The following is a 23,982-nucleotide window of genomic DNA, read 5'->3' on the forward strand; positions in this document are numbered from 1 at the left end:
GTAGTTATGTAGTATATTGGTGAGGTGTGCATGCACTGAAGTGTGAAAATTGGTTGATTATGGTTTTCGCACTTCTGTGGGGCTTGTTGACTTAGTCCCATATGACCTTATTCTAGTTCACTCTTTCTGACAAAATCCTTCTTAGATGGACAAAACCATGTGCACTGCAGGTGGGGCAGATGTTACTTGTGAAGAGAGAATTAGATTTGGGTGGGGTTTTACTTCAAAGTGAGATCTATATTGCAGTGTAAAAATAAAGCAGCCAGTATTACCCTGCACAGAAACTAAATAACTCACACAAATCTAATACTCTCTGCACATTTTACATCTGCCCCACCTGCAGTGCACATGGTTTTGTTCATCTAAGAAGGATTTTGTCAGAAAGAGTGAACTAGAATAAGGCCCATAGTGTGGAGATGTAGTGTGAAGTGATACAGTGCAGAGATGTAGTATAGTGTACTGAAGAGATGTAATGTAGGGAGGTACTGTACTGTGGTGATCCAGTACGCCACCACACCACCCTGCCCACTCAAGCATAACTTATTTGTGCCATTGATTAGACACCCTGCAGCTGCACAAAATAGGCACTTTACAAATGTCAGCTCCAGGCCTTAATCTGGCACTGCCAGGGCTGGATTAACAATGGGCCAGATAGAGCTGCAGCTCCAGGCCCCCCATCAAAATAGGCCCACAGCACCTCCAGTGCTGCTACTGTACACAGAAGGTCCAGCAGCGGTCTATGATCTCCTTCCAACCCTCCCCCCCTGTTCTGATGCATATGGTGACCGAACACCCACACAGCAGACAGTAGTAGCACTACGCTGCACATACCCCAGTTTTCCAGAATGCCGGGCTTTCTGCCTGCCACGTCCGAAGCACTCAACAGCCAGCGGCGCATCCCGGCAGCAGGCGTGCATAGCAGTAGCACTCACGCAACGCAGTCTACTCTTACAGCCTGCAGCCTCCCTAACAGCTCCTGAGGTGAGGCGAGCCTGCTGCTGCTGCTATACCCTATGGTGCTTCTGTGAGTCGGAGCCTAATGGGCTTAGTGTGTGTGTGTATATTTATGTGTACTGTCATGGTGCATATGTGCTGTCATTGTGTTTGTATTACCCCTTTCAGACATACGCGAAAATCCCGGGTTTTTTCACATGAACGCGCCCAGACCCGGGACTAGTGTATGTCTGAAAGGGTATACCCAGGATTTCACTCCCGGATACTGAGCACCTGCAATTGACCATGGTTTTTCCCGGTATTTAACTCCCGGGTGTAATACCCGGCTTATGTCTGAATGGGTTTACCCGGGTTTTTCAGTTTTAAACATGTGATGTTGCTTTTTGTTGCTGCCGGGGCGTGTCCCATTTTAATGATGACACACTGAAATGCTTGAAAAGCCTGGCTTATGTGTGAAAGGGGTATACCCGGGTTTTTCCCGGATTTGAGGTGTAGTGTGAAAGGGGGTCTGTTACTAAAATCCCGGGAGTGAACTGGGTTGAAAATCCCGGGTAAACCTGACCAAAATCCCGGGTAGTATGTCTAAAAGGGGTATTAGTGTGCTCTCAGTGTGGAAGTGTGTGCACATGACAAGTGTCGGGGGTTATGTGGGTAGGAGGGGCGTGTATTGTGTGCTGTTAGTGTGTATGTGAGATGTGTCAGACAGGATTTTTTTTTTTTACATTTGCTAGTATGAGCCAGTATTCAAATGAGGGGGGGGGGGGGCAGGCCCAGCAACAGAGGGGTCAAAATAAATAGATAGATAGATATACTATTTAATGTTTGGCAGCCAGGACCACAGAGATCATCAATTGATGGCAGCAGCAATGACAGTTGAGCACACACATATGCCCCAAACCACCCTGTTCTTGATGTAGTGACTCCTCAGCACTAACATGCCATTTCCCACTGATTTCCCACAGGTCCCCCTGTGTAATAGCAGTGGGAAGAGGATGATGTGAAGTATACTGTAGATGTGATGTGCCGCATGACATCACCAACTGCCGCCCGCATGCCACATTTCAATCCTCCATGGTATAAAGCCTCAGCACTGGCATTTCCTGGGTAGAAGCTGCTGCACACACAGGAGAGAAGACCTCCCCAGAAAAATCAGGTTGTTTCATCACCAACGATACACCAGTGACAGGATCTCCACGCATAATCACATCTGTGCTTTTTATTTCCATTTGTGCAGCCATATTCACCAGCCAAGATGAGCCGAAGGGAGTTAGCCCAGCTGTTTGGAAGCAACGGACCGACCCAGAACACCAGGGAGACATGGCTGAGGTCAGGACGCCGCAGACCATCCAATGGCAGGCGATCAGGAAGAAGTTCGGGGCCATCATCGAGAAGAGGAGGACATGAGCCCAGTGCCAGTGACCAGCAGGCAGCTGCAGTGAGAGCAGAACTTCTCCTGCTGGAAAGACTCATGCGGTCCATCATGCCCTGTCTCCCCACCTACAGCAGGCGCATCCTTGCGGAAGGAGAGGAACCAGGGTACTGCACCATCTGCATCTCGGACATTGAGGTAGGTACAGAAATAGCTGTATCACAATGCCAGCACACCTTCCATGCTCCCTGTCTTACAGAATGGCTGCAGGACAACAACACCTGCCCTCTGTGCCGCACAGCACTCTTCGACCTGGACGTTTTCTCCGATCTTAACTGACAGCTACCCAGCAAAGCAAAATAACCAAATGTAAGATCAATGGTCCAAAGAGGTAAGTTCCTTTTTTTTTTTTTTAAGTTCAAAAGTTTTTACACTTTTACAGTGAGTTTTTACTCATTTACATTTTTTGTATTTTTCATATGATTAAGAAGACTTGTCACTGATCCCTCCAGTTCCAACAATCATTGTTACACAGTTACAGTGTTTTTCTCTTTTTATTTTATTTTCTGTTTTGAAACTGGAGGGAATTGACGTGAACAAGCTGGGGATTAGGGCTACTGGCGACACCCCACAAAAAAAAACGACATTGAGCAGCCACCTCATGGGTGTGTTGGAAGAGCTGCTAAGCTGCTAATCAATATGAAAATGTTGCCAGTTACATCCAACTCATTTAAGGGCCGATTAAGACACGTTTGTTTGGCCCCACCACTGATGTTTGGGGTTTGTGCATGAACATGCGTGATTATGTGCATACACAAACCCTGGGAGTGCCTGGCTCAGGTGAGTTTCACACTTGCTGAGCCAATCATTTTGGGATGGGAGTTCTGGGGGCGAGCAGGGGGCAGCAACAGAGCGTTTTATGGGTGGGGTGATTCCTGCTCAGGTCGGGCGGCTGACATCACTTGACATCAGAGCCCGCCCCAAATTCGTCAAAAAGCGGCTGGAATAACAATCAGTCTAGACTGATGTTTATTACTGAAGGGGAGAACAATCATTTGATGGTCAGTGACCATCGAATGATTTATCTCCCAGTCCGCAGCATACGGTGGATATGTTCGCGTACACATACCCTTGCATGCTAGTGAATACTAGAGACCAACTAGTATTGGTCTCTAGTATTCACATACTGCATACGAAAGTGTATCGGATGGTAAGTCCTTCAATTCTGTACAATTTTCAGTTTTAGGGATGAATTTGGGATCAGGTGCTCCCTGGTGAGGCTGGGCTGCTTTAGGGTCCCACACTGCAATAACTTTTTTCTCAAATTAGGATTGTATTGGCCAGGCATGTCCAAACTATGGCCCTCCAGCTGTTGTGAAACTACAAGTCCCATCATGCCTTGCCACAGGTTTGCTACTAGGTAATGCTAAAACTATGGCAAAGCATGCTGGGATGTGTAGTTTCATAACAGCTGGAGGGCCACAGTTTGGCCATGCCTGGTATTGGCTATCCAAAACATGATGTCCATGATATCCAAAACATTGACATTACTGCTCCTATGTCCACCCGCAAGTGGACAGCAGTGGGTTGTAAAAAAGAAAAAGATTTAGACTGTGGCTTAATAACTAATGAAACCCACAATAAAAAAAGTCTGTTTAAAATCAGTCACAGAAAGAGACTGTCACCCACCAATGGTACCCATAGCTCCCACCAGGGCTGGATTAACAATGGGCCAGATGGAGCTGAAGCTCCAGGCCCCCCATCAAAATAGGCCCACAGCACCTCTGGTGACCGAACTCAACAGCTAGTGGCGCATCCCGTCAGCAGATGTGCGTACATGCATAGCAGTGGCACTGCACTCACACTACACAGTCTACTTATACAGCCTGCTGCCTCTCTAACAGCCCCTGGGGCTGGGGAGAGGCGAGCCTGCTGCTGCTGCTATACTCTATGGTGCTTCTGTGAGCCGGAGCCTTATGGGCTTAGTGTGTGTATATATTTATGTGTGCTGTCATAGTGTATATGTGCTGTCATTGTGTTTGTATGTGTGCTCTCAGTGTGGGAGAGTGCACATGACAAGTGTCGGGGGTTATATGGGTAGGAGGGGTGTGTATTGTGTGCTGTAAGTGTGTATGTGAGTAAGTGTACATTTGCTAGCATGAGCCAGTATTCAAATGAGGGGGGGGGGGGTGTTAGATTGTAGCGCTCAGCGTCTGTCTCCATACACCGTCTAGTGTGCAGCTTACAGACTGCTTTGTCCCCTTGCAGCACTGTAGTTAGACGTCACCCTGAGTGACAGCTCGCTTAAGCGTATAGCAGGGCAGAGACCCCTGACCCTGCTGGCAGCGTTTCCTTTTCCTGCAAGGAAGTCCCCGCGTAGTGTGTGCCTCGGAACGTGTGTGACTCCATCCATGCTGTTTGTAGCTCCACGTGCACCGGAGCGCGTAAGAGCAAGCCCCGCTGTAATCCCGTTACAAGCGTGACCTTTGCACAGGGAGATCCATCATCATTGGCAGCAGCGACGACTGGGAGAGATACCGCCAGCGTAAACCAGTTGATAGCCATTAACCCTGCACAAGCCAAACGCTACAGCTAAGTAACAATCAGACACTGTGATTCCCAATGTATCAGTTGTATTACTGCCTGAAGTTAACTGCAAAAGTACTGTTGTATCCTACAAGCCTGCCACTTGAATAAATCCTTCAGTTGGTTATATCTTCGGAGTGTGTCGTCTAACAACCACACTGCACGTACTTATAGACACTCTGCCAATAGGTTATGGGCCCAGCACGCCACGTGCGCGAAGATTAACCCCCTAAAGACAAAGTGCTAGCGCAGTACATAAAAGAACACAAAGGAATTATTTCTGAATTGCCATTTGTGGAAGAGTTAACGAGAATGCACAGTACAGGGCATAGCATGAACTTTCCAAAGCTCAAAGGCTCAGAGAATTATACTACATGGAAGTTCGCTATGGAAATGCAGCTTAAGAGGGAGAAGCTATGGAAAGTCACAATAGCCCCAGGAGATAGTCCAAACCCAGAAGAGGTAGACAAGGCCATTGGCACAATAGGCCTGGCTGTGGAGCAGCATGTTTATTCTACTATCTGTGGGAAGGAGTCCGCTAAGGACATGTGGACAACTCTACAAGGTGCTTATGAGAATAAAGGCTTAATGAGAAGGATAAGTCTGAGACGCACACTGTATGGAACAAAGCTGAATGCATGCAAGGACATGAACGATTATATTGATAAGATACTATCGATAGCTCAGCAATTGGCATGTGTAGGAGCAAAAGTGGATGAGGAAGAAGTGGCGATGGTAATGCTGCAGAACTTGACAGAAGAATTTGACTTCCTAGTTGTCGCACTGGAGTCAAATGAAACCAAGCTTACAACTGAAGTTGTGAGAGCCAAGCTACTACAGTTCCAAGAGAGAATCCACAAGGATGCCATGGCTGAGGGTTCTGCCTTAGTAGCAAAGGGTGCGAAACCCAAGAAATGCACGTTCAAATGCTATGTGTGCCACAAAGTAGGGCACAAGGCTTCAGAATGCAGGATGAAGAACACTAGTGGCATGCACAAGCGGCATGACAAGAAGAACGAGTCAGCACTGAATGTAACAGACAAGCCAAGGAGGGATCTCTGGTACATGGACTCGGGAGCCTCTAGACACTTCAGCTGCAACAAGGAGTGGTTCAATTCTTTAACACAGTGTACACCCACAACAGTTACCGGGATTGGTGAAAAGGTCCTTACTGCATCAAATGTTGGGACAATCACAGTGAGACTAAGAATTGAGGGACAGACAGTAGTCACAGATATTCAAGACGTCCTGTATGTACCAGAATTGGGAAGTAACCTCATCGCTATCAGCGTACTCGAGGCAAAAGGCTACAGAGTCCAGTTTGCAAAGGGCAGGTGCATGGTGCATAATGAAAGAGGGACTGTAATTGCTTCAGCAACCCGATGCAACCAACTATATGTCCTAGACACAGATGAATGTGTAGCTTTGGCAGCCTCTGCTGAGAATGAGTCAATGGAGCTCTGGCACAGACGTTTGGGACACTTAGGATATGATAATGTCCAGAAACTAGCTGATGGGATGGCAACAGGAATCACAGTGAAAGACTCCGGAAGACCTGTGTGCGAGAGTTGCATAAAAGGCAAGCAGACCCGCAACCCATTTCCCAAGTCAGCAGGCAGAGCAGAATCACGATTAGCTCTGGTGCACACAGATGTGTGCGGACCAATGGAAGAGGAGTCAACCAGTGGTTACAAGTACTTCATGACTCTCATCGATGACGCCACAAGAATGACACACGTATACTTCATAAGGAAGAAAAGTGAGGTGATCAAGAAAATTGTGGAGTACAAGAACCTAGTGGAAACTCAGACGGGCCTAAAGCTAAAGGTCCTGAGATCCGACAATGGGGGAGAGTACGAAAATGGAGAAGTAACCGACTTTCTAAAAGGGCATGGCATAAAGCATCAGCTGACGATGGCCTATACGCCTGAACAGAATGGCGTAAGTAAAAGGGCGAATCAAACAATCGTTGAAAGAGCACGAGCGATGGTGAACGATGCTGGCCTGGAGAAGAGTTTTTGGGCAGAAGCTGTATCTACTGCAGTATACCTGAAAAACAGAACACCTACAGTGGCCGTGAAGGGAAAAACCCCCTTAGAGGCCTGGTCTGGGAAGAAGCCAGACATCAGTCATCTCCGTGTCTTTGGGAGCAGAGCTTATGCACATATACCAAAGGAGAAAAGGAAGAAACTTGACCCAAAATCAAGACAGTGCATATTGCTAGGCTATTGTGAGGAGAGCAAAGGGTACAGGCTCTGGGATGCAGAGAACAGACGTCTTCTGAAATCAAGAGATGTGATATTTCAAGAAACAGCATCACCCACAAAAGCAAAAGAACAAGAAAAGCAAGCACTAGTAGAGGTGTGTGAAATAGAAAGCATACCTGAAACAGAAAATACTGAAGAGGGAAGCAAACCAACAAACAGAGCTTCTGTAAGAAGAAACAAGGGCATACCAGCCAGGAGATATGAGGAAGAATATGCGAATATAGTTTTCAGTGAACCTCAGAGTATTCAAGAAGCGAAAGCGTGCAGTGATTGGGAGAAATGGAAATCTGCAATAGACACAGAGCTTTCAGCACTGAAAGAGAACGATACTTGGACCATAGTAGATAGGCCAAGCGACCGCAAGACAGTCAAGAACAAGTGGGTCTTCTGCAAGAAGTTAAATTCAGACGGAGAAGTTGCCCGTTACAAAGCCCGTCTTGTAGCTAAGGGATACACACAGAGATCCGGAATTGACTATGGGGAGATATACTCACCTGTTGCGAGGTATAATACTCTCAGGTTAGTAATTGCAGTCGCCACCTTACAAGACTTACTGCTATACCAACTAGACTTCGACTCAGCATTCCTAAATGGAGAGTTACTTGAAGAAATCTATATGGAAACACCAGATCATTATAATGAGGATGAACTTCAGACAGAAAAGGTGTGTCTTCTGAAGAAATCCATATACGGCCTGAAGCAGAGTGGTCGTTGCTGGTACATAAAATTGGACACAGTACTACTTGAAATGAATTTTATTAGATCAGAGACTGACCACTGCCTTTATCACAAAACTCTGGGAGAAAAGTTGTTCATCATAGCAGTCTATGTGGATGATATACTTATAGCAGGTCACGAAGATCACATCACAAGTGTGAGAGATCAACTAAAACAGAGATTCAAGTTGAAAGACTTAGGTCCAGCCAATCATTTGTTGGGAATGAGAATTGTTCAAAACCTGAAAAAAGGAACAGTCACAGTCGACCAACAAATGTACATCGAGGCAACAATCTTGAAGTATGGGATGGCAGACTCCAAGTCAGTAAATACACCAATTGACAAAAGCATCAAGATTACAAAAGGTATGTCACCAACCACACAAGAAGAAGCAGAGGAAATGCAAGATGTTCCTTACAAGAGCGTGGTTGGAAGTCTTATGTATGCAAGTATTGGAACCCGCCCAGACATCACTCATGCAGTCAGTCGGGTGAGCCAATTTGCAATAAATCCTGGAAGGCAACACTGGATCGCAGTGAAGAGGATCCTGAGATACCTAAAAGGTAAAAGTTCCTTGAAATTAAAATTCGCCAAGACAAGCAATTCAAATTTGAAAGTCTTCTGCGATGCCGACTGGGGAGCAGATGAAGATGATCGTCGTTCCCACACCGGTTACCTGTTCACACTGGCCGGAGCTGCAGTTAGTTGGGCGAGTAGAAAACAACCAACCGTTGCTCTCTCAACAACTGAGGCCGAATACATGGCTCTTACAGAGACATCAAAGGAAGCACTCTGGATCAAAGAGACTTTGTGTGAGTTAGGTCTACTTTATGAAGAAGAGACTATCAGTATCGCATGTGACAACAGGGGAGCAATAGATCTTTCCTGTACTACCAAGCATCATGGAAGGTCGAAGCACATCGCGATAAGACACCACTTCATCAGAGAACTAGTGGAGAACAAGTCCATCGATGTTGAATACATTGCAAGTGAACAGAATGTCGCTGACATGCTCACTAAAGGACTGTCGTCAAACTTGCTTATTAAGTTCGTGAAGGACTGTGGACTTGTCTAAGTTCAAAATGTTGATTTGAAGTTTTGATGTTCTGAATGTCTTTTCTCTCTAACCATATTTTCGGTTACAGGTATTACAAAAGGACAAAGTATTGTATCAAGTTCTTTTATGTAGCCGAAGACAGCCTTAAGCGAGGGGGAGTGTTAGATTGTAGCGCTCAGCGTCTGTCTCCATACACCGTCTAGTGTGCAGCTTACAGACTGCTTTGTCCCCTTGCAGCACTGTAGTTAGACGTCACCCTGAGTGACAGCTCGCTTAAGCGTATAGCAGGGCAGAGACCCCTGACCCTGCTGGCAGCGTTTCCTTTTCCTGCAAGGAAGTCCCCGCGTAGTGTGTGCCTCGGAACGTGTGTGACTCCATCCATGCTGTTTGTAGCTCCACGTGCACCGGAGCGCGTAAGAGCAAGCCCCGCTGTAATCCCGTTACAAGCGTGACCTTTGCACAGGGAGATCCATCATCATTGGCAGCAGCGACGACTGGGAGAGATACCGCCAGCGTAAACCAGTTGATAGCCATTAACCCTGCACAAGCCAAACGCTACAGCTAAGTAACAATCAGACACTGTGATTCCCAATGTATCAGTTGTATTACTGCCTGAAGTTAACTGCAAAAGTACTGTTGTATCCTACAAGCCTGCCACTTGAATAAATCCTTCAGTTGGTTATATCTTCGGAGTGTGTCGTCTAACAACCACACTGCACGTACTTATAGACACTCTGCCAATAGGTTATGGGCCCAGCACACCACGTGCGCGAAGATTAACCCCCTAAAGACAAAGTGCTAGCGCAGTACATAAAAGAACACAAAGGAATTATTTCTGAATTGCCATTTGTGGAAGAGTTAATGAGAATGCACAGTACAGGGCATAGCATGAACTTTCCAAAGCTCAAAGGCTCAGAGAATTATACTACATGGAAGTTCGCTATGAAAATGCAGCTTAAGAGGGAGAAGCTATGGAAAGTCACAATAGCCCCAGGAGATAGTCCAAACCCAGAAGAGGTAGACAAGGCCATTGGCACAATAGGCCTGGCTGTGGAGCAGCATGTTTATTCTACTATCTGTGGGAAGGAGTCCGCTAAGGACATGTGGACAACTCTACAAGGTGCTTATGAGAATAAAGGCTTAATGAGAAGGATAAGTCTGAGACGCACACTGTATGGAACAAAGCTGAATGCATGCAAGGACATGAACGATTATATTGATAAGATACTATCGATAGCTCAGCAATTGGCATGTGTAGGAGCAAAAGTGGATGAGGAAGAAGTGGCGATGGTAATGCTGCAGAACTTGACAGAAGAATTTGACTTCCTAGTTGTCGCACTGGAGTCAAATGAAACCAAGCTTACAACTGAAGTTGTGAGAGCCAAGCTACTACAGTTCCAAGAGAGAATCCACAAGGATGCCATGGCTGAGGGTTCTGCCTTAGTAGCAAAGGGTGCGAAACCCAAGAAATGCACGTTCAAATGCTATGTGTGCCACAAAGTAGGGCACAAGGCTTCAGAATGCAGGATGAAGAACACTAGTGGCATGCACAAGCGGCATGACAAGAAGAACGAGTCAGCACTGAATGTAACAGACAAGCCAAGGAGGGATCTCTGGTACATGGACTCGGGAGCCTCTAGACACTTCAGCTGCAACAAGGAGTGGTTCAATTCTTTAACACAGTGTACACCCACAACAGTTACCGGGATTGGTGAAAAGGTCCTTACTGCATCAAATGTTGGGACAATCACAGTGAGACTAAGAATTGAGGGACAGACAGTAGTCACAGATATTCAAGACGTCCTGTATGTACCAGAATTGGGAAGTAACCTCATCGCTATCAGCGTACTCGAGGCAAAAGGCTACAGAGTCCAGTTTGCAAAGGGCAGGTGCATGGTGCATAATAAAAGAGGGACTGTAATTGCTTCAGCAACCCGATGCAACCAACTATATGTCCTAGACACAGATGAATGTGTAGCTTTGGCAGCCTCTGCTGAGAATGAGTCAATGGAGCTCTGGCACAGACGTTTGGGACACTTAGGATATGATAATGTCCAGAAACTAGCTGATGGGATGGCAACAGGAATCACAGTGAAAGACTCCGGAAGACCTGTGTGCGAGAGTTGCATAAAAGGCAAGCAGACCCGCAACCCATTTCCCAAGTCAGCAGGCAGAGCAGAATCACGATTAGCTCTGGTGCACACAGATGTGTGCGGACCAATGGAAGAGGAGTCAACCAGTGGTTACAAGTACTTCATGACTCTCATCGATGACGCCACAAGAATGACACACGTATACTTCATAAGGAAGAAAAGTGAGGTGATCAAGAAAATTGTGGAGTACAAGAACCTAGTGGAAACTCAGACGGGCCTAAAGCTAAAGGTCCTGAGATCCGACAATGGGGGAGAGTACGAAAATGGAGAAGTAACCGACTTTCTAAAAGGGCATGGCATAAAGCATCAGCTGACGATGGCCTATACGCCTGAACAGAATGGCGTAAGTGAAAGGGCGAATCAAACAATCGTTGAAAGAGCACGAGCGATGGTGAACGATGCTGGCCTGGAGAAGAGTTTTTGGGCAGAAGCTGTATCTACTGCAGTATACCTGAAAAACAGAACACCTACAGTGGCCGTGAAGGGAAAAACCCCCTTAGAGGCCTGGTCTGGGAAGAAGCCAGACATCAGTCATCTCCGTGTCTTTGGGAGCAGAGCTTATGCACATATACCAAAGGAGAAAAGGAAGAAACTTGACCCAAAATCAAGACAGTGCATATTGCTAGGCTATTGTGAGGAGAGCAAAGGGTACAGGCTCTGGGATGCAGAGAACAGACGTCTTCTGAAATCAAGAGATGTGATATTTCAAGAAACAGCATCAGCCACAAAAGCAAAAGAACAAGAAAAGCAAGCACTAGTAGAGGTGTGTGAAATAGAAAGCATACCTGAAACAGAAAATACTGAAGAGGGAAGCAAACCAACAAACAGAGCTTCTGTAAGAAGAAACAAGGGCATACCAGCCAGGAGATATGAGGAAGAATATGCGAATATAGTTTTCAGTGAACCTCAGAGTATTCAAGAAGCGAAAGCGTGCAGTGATTGGGAGAAATGGAAATCTGCAATAGACACAGAGCTATCAGCACTGAAAGAGAACGATACTTGGACCATAGTAGATAGGCCAAGCGACCGCAAGACAGTCAAGAACAAGTGGGTCTTCTGCAAGAAGTTAAATTCAGACGGAGAAGTTGCCCGTTACAAAGCCCGTCTTGTTGCTAAGGGATACACACAGAGATCCGGAATTGACTATGGGGAGATATACTCACCTGTTGCGAGGTATAATACTCTCAGGTTAGTAATTGCAGTCGCCACCTTACAAGACTTACTGCTATACCAACTAGACTTCGACTCAGCATTCCTAAATGGAGAGTTACTTGAAGAAATCTATATGGAAACACCAGATCATTATAATGAGGATGAACTTCAGACAGAAAAGGTGTGTCTTCTGAAGAAATCCATATACGGCCTGAAGCAGAGTGGTCGTTGCTGGTACATAAAATTGGACACAGTACTACTTGAAATGAATTTTATTAGATCAGAGACTGACCACTGCCTTTATCACAAAACTCTGGGAGAAAAGTTGTTCATCATAGCAGTCTATGTGGATGATATACTTATAGCAGGTCACGAAGATCACATCACAAGTGTGAGAGATCAACTAAAACAGAGATTCAAGTTGAAAGACTTAGGTCCAGCCAATCATTTGTTGGGAATGAGAATTGTTCAAAACCTGAAAAAAGGAACAGTCACAGTCGACCAACAAATGTACATCGAGGCAACAATCTTGAAGTATGGGATGGCAGACTCCAAGTCAGTAAATACACCAATTGACAAAAGCATCAAGATTACAAAAGGTATGTCACCAACCACACAAGAAGAAGCAGAGGAAATGCAAGATGTTCCTTACAAGAGCGTGGTTGGAAGTCTTATGTATGCAAGTATTGGAACCCGCCCAGACATCACTCATGCAGTCAGTCGGGTGAGCCAATTTGCAATAAATCCTGGAAGGCAACACTGGATCGCAGTGAAGAGGATCCTGAGATACCTAAAAGGTAAAAGTTCCTTGAAATTAAAATTCGCCAAGACAAGCAATTCAAATTTGAAAGTCTTCTGCGATGCCGACTGGGGAGCAGATGAAGATGATCGTCGTTCCCACACCGGTTACCTGTTCACACTGGCCGGAGCTGCAGTTAGTTGGGCGAGTAGAAAACAACCAACCGTTGCTCTCTCAACAACTGAGGCCGAATACATGGCTCTTACAGAGACATCAAAGGAAGCACTCTGGATCAAAGAGACTTTGTGTGAGTTAGGTCTACTTTATGAAGAAGAGACTATCAGTATCGCATGTGACAACAGGGGAGCAATAGATCTTTCCTGTACTACCAAGCATCATGGAAGGTCGAAGCACATCGTGATAAGACACCACTTCATCAGAGAACTAGTGGAGAACAAGTCCATCGATGTTGAATACATTGCAAGTGAACAGAATGTCGCTGACATGCTCACTAAAGGACTGTCGTCAAACTTGCTTATTAAGTTCGTGAAGGACTGTGGACTTGTCTAAGTTCAAAATGTTGATTTGAAGTTTTGATGTTCTGAATGTCTTTTCTCTCTAACCATATTTTCGGTTACAGGTATTACAAAAGGACAAAGTATTGTATCAAGTTCTTTTATGTAGCCGAAGACAGCCTTAAGCGAGGGGGAGTGTTAGATTGTAGCGCTCAGCGTCTGTCTCCATACACCGTCTAGTGTGCAGCTTACAGACTGCTTTGTCCCCTTGCAGCACTGTAGTTAGACCTCACCCTGAGTGACAGCTCGCTTAAGCGTATAGCAGGGCAGAGACCCCTGACCCTGCTGGCAGCGTTTCCTTTTCCTGCAAGGAAGTCCCCGCGTAGTGTGTGCCTCGGAACGTGTGTGACTCCATCCATGCTGTTTGTAGCTCCACGTGCACCGGAGCGCGTAAGAGCAAGCCCCGCTGTAATCCCGTTACAAGCGTGACCTTTGCACAGGGAGATCCATCATCATTGGCAGCAGCGACGACTGGGAGAGATACCGCCAGCGTAAACCAGTTGATAGCCATTAACCCTGCACAAGCCAAACGCTACAGCTAAGTAACAATCAGACACTGTGATTCCCAATGTATCAGTTGTATTACTGCCTGAAGTTAACTGCAAAAGTACTGTTGTATCCTACAAGCCTGCCACTTGAATAAATCCTTCAGTTGGTTATATCTTCGGAGTGTGTCGTCTAACAACCACACTGCACGTACTTATAGACACTCTGCCAATAGGGGGCTGTTCCATGATGATAATTCTTGATTCTATTCTATTCTATTCTATAAGACAGTGGGGTCAGAGGAGCATGTGATAAGCCTGCATTGGTGGAGCCCAACACATGCTCCCCTGATCAGACAGGGGGCTGGGGTTACAATGCCACATTATACTTCCATCTTCACTCCTGGCTGTCTGCCGCAGGAATCTATAGAGTACTGACATAACAGGTGCCCCAGTCTGTCTGTTTGGGTCCTGCCTCTCTCTCTGTGACAGTCCCTATATGTATGTATTAATTTATGTGCCTATGTGACCCTGCCTGTATGTACAGTATGTGTAAGGGGAATACTACTGTGGGCATTACTGTATGTGTAAGGGGTGCTTATACATGGGTATTGCTGTATATTGCGGGTGCTACTACTCTGGGCATTACTGGGTTTTATTTATTTTTATTTACAGTTTCTTCTATAGTGCAGCATATTCTGTTGTATATACAATTGTATGTGTTCGTTCCGAACATGGCCCTGTGCAGAGTTTGTATATTATCCCTGTATATGCGTGGCTGTCCACCGGGTGCTCTGGTTCCCTTCCACAATCCCATACTGGTAAGTTAATTAACTCCTGGGGAAAAAGGAACCCTAGTGAGGAAGTGTACAGTATGTGCCTATATGGGAGACTACATTAGCCACGTAGTTCTTATATGTTATCAAATTCTATATTTATTTGCTGCATACAGAAAAAATAGGAGTGAGAGCCCAGCTGACTGGACATCATGATGCTGCTCTAATGGACAGAGAGCAGAGAAGCCGAGCAGCTGAGCCATCTGCGAAGACAGATTCAGTAATGCATGCAGGAGGTAAGTGTTGGATGGTGAGACGTGGGTCTGGTGCAAAGGCACATGGGGAAAGCTGGGAAGGGAAGGGGAGGGGAGGGAGAGACATGGGGATGGGGAGGCTGAGAGACACCAGGGAATACTGAGCTGGAAAGGGAAAGGGGAGACAGAGAGACACAGGAACAGGGAAGCTATGAGGTCCAAAGTGTGTTTTTGTCCCTGTCGGGTACTGATGGGGCACCTTGGAAATTTTGATATATTGTTCCCACAGTTTTTAAAAAAAGTTGAAAATGACTAGTATAGAGGGTCAGTAAAAATACTCCCAAGTACTCAGTACACTATTATTAAAATAAGACACACATTACAGGGAAAAGAAAGCAGTCTGGGTATCAGAGGTCTGGTACTAGTGATCAGTGCCACGTAGCCTTATGCTAAAACTGAGTTATGTTTATTTTTTGCATGGGGGTAGGTGGGCACCAAAGGAATTTTTTGCCCCAGGTTCCTCTTTGTCTAGAACCGGCACTGATAATGGCCCAGTGGAAGGCTTCACTAGCCCTACCTGCACCATATGCCCTCTGATGCGGGCTGCTCCTTTAAGGTGAGTAACATTGTGAAAGTGCTGCCTGTCCACCACCGCGCCTTGAAGGAAGCAGCGCCACTCAGAAGCATCATTGTAAGCAATGAGCTCCATGATGGCGGCCACAGGCTGGTAGTCTCCTCCATATACTCCTACAAACAAGGAACACGCATGTTCCCTGTTTGTACCCTGAAGTTGAAGCTATTACATATGGGTTCTTTTTGATTATTTCTGATACTGCTGTGGAGTCCCAGTGTGCCAGGAGGTGGCACTTCACAGACTTCACAGACTTCACAATGAGGTGTTTTTTTTTTTTTAACATGAGTTCTGTTGAAGATGGGATGTTGCTATGGGCAACCAATAAGAATCTACTTATGTATTTAGCACCTTCTAGAAGATAATAGATAGAATCTGATTGGCTGCCCATAGCAACTCCCATCTTAGAAAAGAAACCCCAAGACTGCACCACAGCAGTTATGACCTACTCTCCTACTGTAGTTGCTGTGGTTACACACACACACACACACACACACACACACTTAGACACACACGCATTGCACTACTCATGCACCCTTATCACATCCTTCATTGGAAACTCATGCTACGCCCCCTCTCAACGATGCCCAGCCTGCCTCCTGTTGCTGCCCAGGGATTGCATGCAGGGCTGGTGTAAGGCTTCTCAGCACCCTAGGAAAAACTTCAACTTACTGCACCCCCCCCCCCCCATACTGCCACCAATACCCACTTTCCAACCCCTTAAGGCATACTTGTCTAACATTCCAGAATGACAGGGAGGCTCCACAAAATCAGGAAGGTCCTCAAAGCCCCACCCCTGGAAAGTGAGCAAGTCCCCTGCAGGTCTCTCTTTGCCACCCACAACAAGGAGTACAAGGAGAAGGGTGCAGAAAATTAGGGAAGTATGCTGCAAGGGAAAGTATGGAGGTGAGGTCTTAGAAGTTCCACAGCAGCCACCTGAATTAAGAACTGCAAGGATCCTAATAGACATCCTTAATTTTTTGATAGGCAGACTTGGTTGCACCCCACCCCCCCCCCCCCCCCCAGATCCCTGCGCCCTAGGCAGCTGCCTAAATCTCAGTTTTACTTCCGCTGAGGTGCAAACAGTCCCTGCCTGACTACTACTAAACTTTTGAAAGCAGACAGAGAGTGGCAGCGGCTGCATCTCTGGGCATCTCTGGGTAAGCCGGGTGTCATCTGAAGGCCATGGAGGTGTCCCACCAGCAGCAGTCTCTGCCCACTGTGTACTATATTTTGACGCCTACAGTGCACCCGTCCCTTACCTGCCCACTGCAGCCACCTCCTAGGCTCCTGACGCTCTGCCTGCTGCCTTCTCTCCCCTCTCTCCCTCCACTCGCTGTGCACTATGGCTGCTGTCACTGCACCCGTCTCAACGCTTTCCCCTTTCCCCATATACACCCGCCATCTGTCCACACACCAAACAATTACATTTCCTGAGTATGCGCCATAATCAGAGCCCAGAGCGATTGCGGAACACAGGGAGTGTTGCCGCCTGATACACTTTCGCCTCCTGCCTCCCAGGACCTGGCTCTGGCAGTGTTAAGGTGAGGGCTGCTGGCGGGGTTCTTTTATCAGTACACATTTGGCTGCTGCCGTACACTCCTGCATGCGTGAGCCATGGGCGAAATCTAGGGGTGGGGGGATGAAAAGGTCTTCTTACATACACATCTCTCTCTCTGTGCCTGCATCCCCCTCTCTCTCTCTCTGCTCAACCCCCCCTCTCTCTTACCTGTCTCTCTGCTTAACCTCTCTCTCTCTCTCTGCCTGACCACCCCACACACTCACCCCTCTCTGACTGCTAGATCCCCCCTCTCTCACCTGTCACTTTGTTCACCCCCTCTGTGTGTGTGTGCCTGACCCTTCCCTCTCTTTTACCCCTCTCTCTGCCTGCCCCTTCTCTCACCTCTCTCTCTCTCTCTGTCTGACTGTCTCTCTGTGGGGCAGATTTATTAAGCTTGGAGAAGAGATAAACTGGAGATAAGGCAAAAGGAGATAAAGTGCCAGCCAATGAACTGTGTTTGAAAATGACAGTTGGGAGTTGATTGGCTGGTGCTTTTTCTCCTTTTACCTTATCTCCAGTTTATCTCTACTTCAGGCTTAATAAATCTGCCCCAGTGTGTCTCTCCTCCTTTTTCACCCCTCTCTCCCTCTGCCCGACACTCCCATCTCGCTCTGCCTGACCCCCCCTCTCTCGCCCCTCTTTCTTGGTCTGAACCCCTCTCACAAGCTGCACCCCTATAATGGCAGCATTCCACGCTGGGGGTACCCCATACGCGGTGCATGCTTGCATTAAGTGAATAAGTTGGGCCGCGCTGCCAGCCCCAGCATCACATTGGCTCACATACACAGCCACAACCTCTGACTGAGGCACTTGCACCTCTGAAAATTGCACCCCTCCATGCTACTGCTTAGGTGCACTGTCCGCCCCTTGGGTGGGGGATCGATGATATTGTAGCCACACCTGCTCAGCTGCTATTGTGCTGCTGCTGCCCTCATCGGTGGTAGCAACAGCCATTGCAATGTCCTGCTATGTCCTGTCATCTGTGTTACTAGGTGTGGTGGTGGGGGTGGTGACTGCAGCAAGTGGAAGGTACAGTCCTGTCACCTCTGTCATGTGCAAACACCGAGGAGAAATAGCCCTAAGCTGGGCAGAAAGAAGGAGTGGCCTGAGGTGTTGCTGCTTCCAGGCCTGCCTGGGTGTACAGGCCATGGCAGCAGCAACATTGGTATAAAGTATGTATACATATATATCAATAAAGCCAGGGGGGCGGCTCAGCTGCATGCTTACCACCACCCACACCATAATGTAATATTACATCCAATCAAAGTGTTCATAGGTTAAAGGGGCGGAGCCCCTCACGGCGTTGTGAAGAGCGCCCGTAGGGTGCGATGAATCACCTAGTTATGTAAATAGTTGTCAAACATCATCTTTACTAATAGAACGCATGGACAAGATCTTTAGCCCCATAAATGCTAGAGCAGTGGTCTCCAACCTTTTTTGGGGTGCGAGCTACTCGCAGCAAAATAAACCACCCGAAGAGCTACTAAAATAAAAAATAAAAAAATCTACCAATTAACTAAATAATGCCCTTTACACATGCCACACTGTAATGCCCCTGACACACTAATTAACATAGAGAAGTGCATGAGCGCGCCGTGTGCTTCTCTTCTCAGCGAAGGAGAGCACATAACACTGCGCATCTCTCCTTCCTGGGCTACCCGCCAATCAAAGCTCGCGGGCCGGCTCCTAATTGGCTGCCGGCCCGCGAGCTCTGATCGATGCGCTCTCCTCCCCTTAAGAAGGGAAGGTGGCGGGTGGCAGATAATGGAGGGGCGGAGGCGCGGGCGAGTGGTCGAGCCACCCGATTCAATGCAGCGAGCTACCGGTAGCTCGTGAGCGACGGGTTGGCGACCACTAGAGAATATAGTAAAATATATCGCTCAAAAAGCTCTCTCTAGTAATTGTATTTTCTCGTGTTGTACACTCAATATCATTAATGATGCATGTCTCTGCGCATTGTTAACGATATTGTAGTAACACACATACATTTTGTTGAAATGTAAAAAATAATGTTCATGAAGGGTAAAATTAATAATACATAAATAAATGTGACTTGGAATGCTTGTCAGTCACTCATTCCAACTGCAATAAAATCAGGAGCCAGCACTACTGTTAGCATAAAAAAATAAGGCCAACCACCTGAAACAAAATTATATTTCAGCCTCCAGAAGCCTAACATCCTTGTGACACTGGAGAAAAGCACAACAGATAATTAGTGGCTTCAGCTATTAAACAGATCTGGCCGGAGATCACTACTACAATTACCTGTGCCAGGCACACTTTGTTGCAGGTTGGGCCTGCTTTGAATGGGTCGACCACTGAAGGTGGTGAGCCAAGGTCAAAACATGGGAAGGTCGGCATGGTCTTAGGTCAACACAACTTAGCATTAGGTTGACATGGGCTAGGTTGACAGTCAAAAGGTCAACATGGGGTTTTTCACATTTTGTCTGAGTCGACATGTGCCAACAGGCGGTATTTGATGCCCTACCATCCACTAGGGCGCGGTGGGAGAATAAAATAGTGTACCCGAAGCATGGCGATCGCAGCGAGCCATGCGAGGGGATGCGCTGCAACGATACAGTGTCCATCTCGACTGCGTCAACATTCGGGTAAATAAAATAGAAAAACCTCATGTTGACTTTTTGGCTGTCGACCTAGACCATGTCATCCTAATGCTTGTATCGACCTAATGCCATGTTGACCTTCCCATGTGTCGACCTCTGCTCATGTTGACCTTCAGTGGTCGAACCAATGCATGTCGACCTTAGTGCTGTCGACCCTAAGACCCATACCCATTTGGATGCTTTGGGACATACTGTAGTATATTTTGGCTGGATTTTGTATTTCTTTGTGCTAGGAGGTATGCCTTTGTGGTAGCACACCCCTTTACATGACCCTGTAGTAAGACCTCCCACATAACCTCTACAATAACACTCCCCTCCAACACCTGCGTAGGAAGACATGCCACAGAACATCTACAGTAACATATACTGTACCTCCATCAAGTCTATAGAAAGATATCCCAGATAACCTCTATAATAACATATCCTTTGAACACCTTTGTAGTAATACACTTCCCCATCACATCTGAAGTAAAAAGTATCCCAATCACTTCTTAAACTGGGAGGTGAAGCCCAGGAAAGGACATTTATACAGGATACATTAACAAAGTCTGCATTGTGTAAAGATGCAGCTGCCCTGACTTTCTTCACTCCATCCTCCCCACCTGTAGGTACCCTCACTGGAACAACTGTTCGATCCTTGGTGCCTGGAGATGCTTCCATTTCCTCCAAAGAGTTATCTCACCAAGAAGAAAAACTTTTACTATCTTATGCCAACACACATACTGTATCTCTGTGGAATCATATTCTTTTTCCTTCCTCTAGCAAACATTACTTCACCTGCCACAACGTCCTACTAACCAGCAATTTTTTCTCATGAGACTTAAGCTGGTTTCACATTGCAAAAACCTGCTTTCAACCCGTTTTTGCAAACGTGTCTTAAAACTGGTCAAAAGCCAGTTAAACCCCTTTCATATTGCATGTTGTAAAGGTATATTGCAGTTTCAATACTGTTTTTGTACCTTCAGATTCAACCCGTTTCACCCATAGAAAGCCATACAATGTCATTTTAAATGTTTTTTTCCTGCTTGTGGGCGGGGATCAAGTGTGGTTATCATTTGTAGCAAATACCATTTCTGAGCTGTTCAGACTGCAGGAAAAACGGCTCAGAAACGTGTAGGATCCTGCTTTTAACACGTTTCAAAAGACCGGTATTTTGTAACCGGTAAATTGATTGTGGAGCTTTCATATTGCAGCTGGTACCGTTTTAAAGCAGTTAAAAATCATCAATATGCCATGTTAAAACTGCAATGTGAAAGGGGCTTCAGCTGTGCAATAAAAGCCCTGCAGTAGTGCTGTTATAGTCTAGCAGCAACTGAGAGTGAATCTCACTGTCAGATAACCAATTCAACCTATGTAGACCTCAGACCCAATGCAGTGGCGTAACTACCTATTTTGTGCCCCGCCCCCCCCCCCCCCCCCCGCTGCTAAATTTTGGGCGCCCCCCCTCCCCCTCCTCTCGGCTTCCCCCCCATGCCTGTACCTGCCTGGCCGCATCTGCGGTCACGGTCCCGTCTCTCCCGGCGCGCCGGCTCCTTCTGCTATGAAAAGTGACTCTTAGAAAATGGCTGCCCCCATACTGCAGACAGTAAATGGTCTGCAGTATGGGGGCAGCCATTTTCTAAGTGTCTGTTTTCATTATAGCAGCAGGACTGGAGCCATCGCTAGGAGAGACGGGACCGTGACTGCACGGCAGCAGGTACCGGCAGAGACAGCACAGCAGCGGGTAACTATAGTCCCGCAGACCCCCGGCGCCCAAACTTTCTCTGCGCCTCCCCGCCACCGCGGGGGCTGCGGAGCTATAGTTACGCCACTGACCCAATGACATGTACAGGTATCTGCAATTCTTCAGTGGAGAAGTATTCCAGTTGTATCTGAAATTTACACTGAGACACCAGGGGGTCGGTCCTATTAATTGCGAAAGGTGAGAGGTGCCATTGCCATACATTTAAACACCAGCAATGGCACCTGATTTTGCAGACAGGTCTCAGCTTGAATTTACTGCAATCATGGGAATCAGAGAACGCATTACAAATAATAGACTGGACCCCCAGGAATCATGGGTTTATTTCTGCTGAAAAGTAGTGGGTAAAAGCAGCCCTTAAAAGCGTGCCTATGATTATGCTGGACTGTTAAGTTCTCCTTGCATTGGCTATTCTCTTGTCATGTACTGGTGAGGGCTGCCGGTCATTGGGGCTGTGCCCTGCTCCTGTGACCCCCTGTTGCAGTAAAGTGACGCTGCAAAGCGGTAGCTCACTTTACAGGGCCAGAGGTCACAGAAGTAGGAAGCCTCGATGACAGGCAGCCTCCAGGAGCTCCGATTAGCGATCCCCCGGAGAGATAAGTATAAACAGCAGTGTGGGGTGTGTGGGCATAGGGGGCATCAAAACACAGAAGCGGTGCTGGCGGGGGTAATGGCAGCGATCTCAGCGGAAGCAACTCAGCGGAAGCATGCGCAGCAGGATTGGGACATTTTTCATTAATAATACCCTGATAATGCTGCGGAGACCCATCACAAGGACAGAGCTTTCTCACAAGCGAATGTGGCGGCACATCTGCATCTAAGGGGTCCATCCTATTACACCCGAAGGGTGCTGATGCGCCCGGTGTTTGCGAATTGTCACAACACCAGGCGCACTTTACGGTGGGACGAATTCGCTGAAAAGTTCTCGCACCTCCATAGAGGTACGAGCAATTTTCAGCTAATTCGCCCATGCGAAGGGTGCGAGTTAGGGTTAATTCGGGTGCCGAATTCAGCATTAAAATGGCACCCGAACGGGAACTTGCTCCCTTTGGGGTAATAGGATCGGCCCCTAAGGGTGCAGATAGTGATAAATCTGCCCTTTAAGAGGCACATTTGTAATAAGAATCACATTGGTGTGCCAAAGGATTTATATGATAACTTTTGGCACATCAGTGAATAAACAATTCCTAATATTTCAAACAAAACCACATGAAACATTTCATTAAAACTCCTAAAGTTTGAGTATTGCTGGTTTTTTATAGATATGAAGCTAATTTTGGTAGCAGAGTTTATCATAAAAACAACCTTAATAAGAACATCTCAATTGAGTATACAGTATAGTACAATATGCAATAATACGAATATGCAATATATTTTTATAAAATGTATTACAAATCACAAAACTGTATAAATGACCCATCCAAAAACTATATTTGTGTTTTCAGCTCACCACTCTGCAGTTGTGAGAAGCAATATACAGTAGCTGCTTCATACATGTACTTGTATTCTAATCGCACAGTTTAGATAATGGTACCTTGTAGCAAAGCTATATATATATATATATATATATATATATATATATATATATAAATATATATATTTATATATATATATACACAGTATATTACATTAACACTTTACATAAATGCCACACACAATACACAATTTTGTAATTTTACATTATTAAAGTATCCTCTGGTTATTTCATTTTAAATAAATACTTTTTAAATAAAGACTACAACATTACACACAAGCAAGAAATGTAAAATCGTACCTGCCATTTTGCATTGCGCACTTTTGCCAAGATTAGAAGAATATACACAGGAGGAGCAAGATGAATAATGTAAGCACCTACACAATGTCCTGCTCTGGTCTTGCAGGAAATCTATATTTCATGGTGTTAGTAAGCTCACAGAGCACACTTCCTGAAGTCATGCACCAGAAGAAAGAAGAAGTAATTCTTGTACTGCTATTTGCAAACTAATGAAGCAACAGTTCCAGATAACATTTGCTCGTCTAGTACCTGCTGATGATGAAGGCATCACTAGGGTTGGTGTCATCTGGGGTAGCTACTTATGGTGTCACACACACCCAACCCCCCACCCCCCCATTGGGCTAAGGAGCGGATTGCAGAGGCAGCTCTTATAGAGATAGCTGCCATTTGCATTACTAAACGCATATGTAAGTACATATGAAATTAGTATTGGCGCAATGGGTGGTGGGTGTACCATGAAAATTACTTTCTGCCCACAGACAGAAAAATATCTAAATAGATACTTTAGGGGTGTGCACACGAGCTGGAGGCTGGGCGATTTTGACAAAGTGATTTTGCATAGTCAAA

The 23,982-nt window shown here is 46.3% G+C and overlaps 1 protein-coding gene across 2 annotated transcripts in view; it reads right to left on the reverse strand.

Moving 5' to 3' along the window:
* Nucleotides 1-23,521, reverse strand: part of BANK1 (B cell scaffold protein with ankyrin repeats 1) — a 418,472-nt gene extending 394,951 nt beyond the window's left edge. For both annotated transcript variants that reach the window (XM_083179030.1, XM_083179029.1), the window contains exon 1: nucleotides 23,416-23,521. In XM_083179030.1, coding sequence (XP_083035156.1) covers nucleotides 23,416-23,422 — 7 coding nt within the window. In that variant the 5' untranslated portion in view covers nucleotides 23,423-23,521. The remainder of the gene's footprint in view (nucleotides 1-23,415) is intronic.
* Between the last annotated feature and the right edge of the window lie 461 nt (nucleotides 23,522-23,982).

Source organism: Crinia signifera, chromosome 1, assembly GCF_055691185.1.
Source record: "Crinia signifera chromosome 1, ASM5569118v1, whole genome shotgun sequence".
In the NCBI taxonomy this organism is placed as follows: Eukaryota; Metazoa; Chordata; class Amphibia; order Anura; family Myobatrachidae; genus Crinia; species Crinia signifera.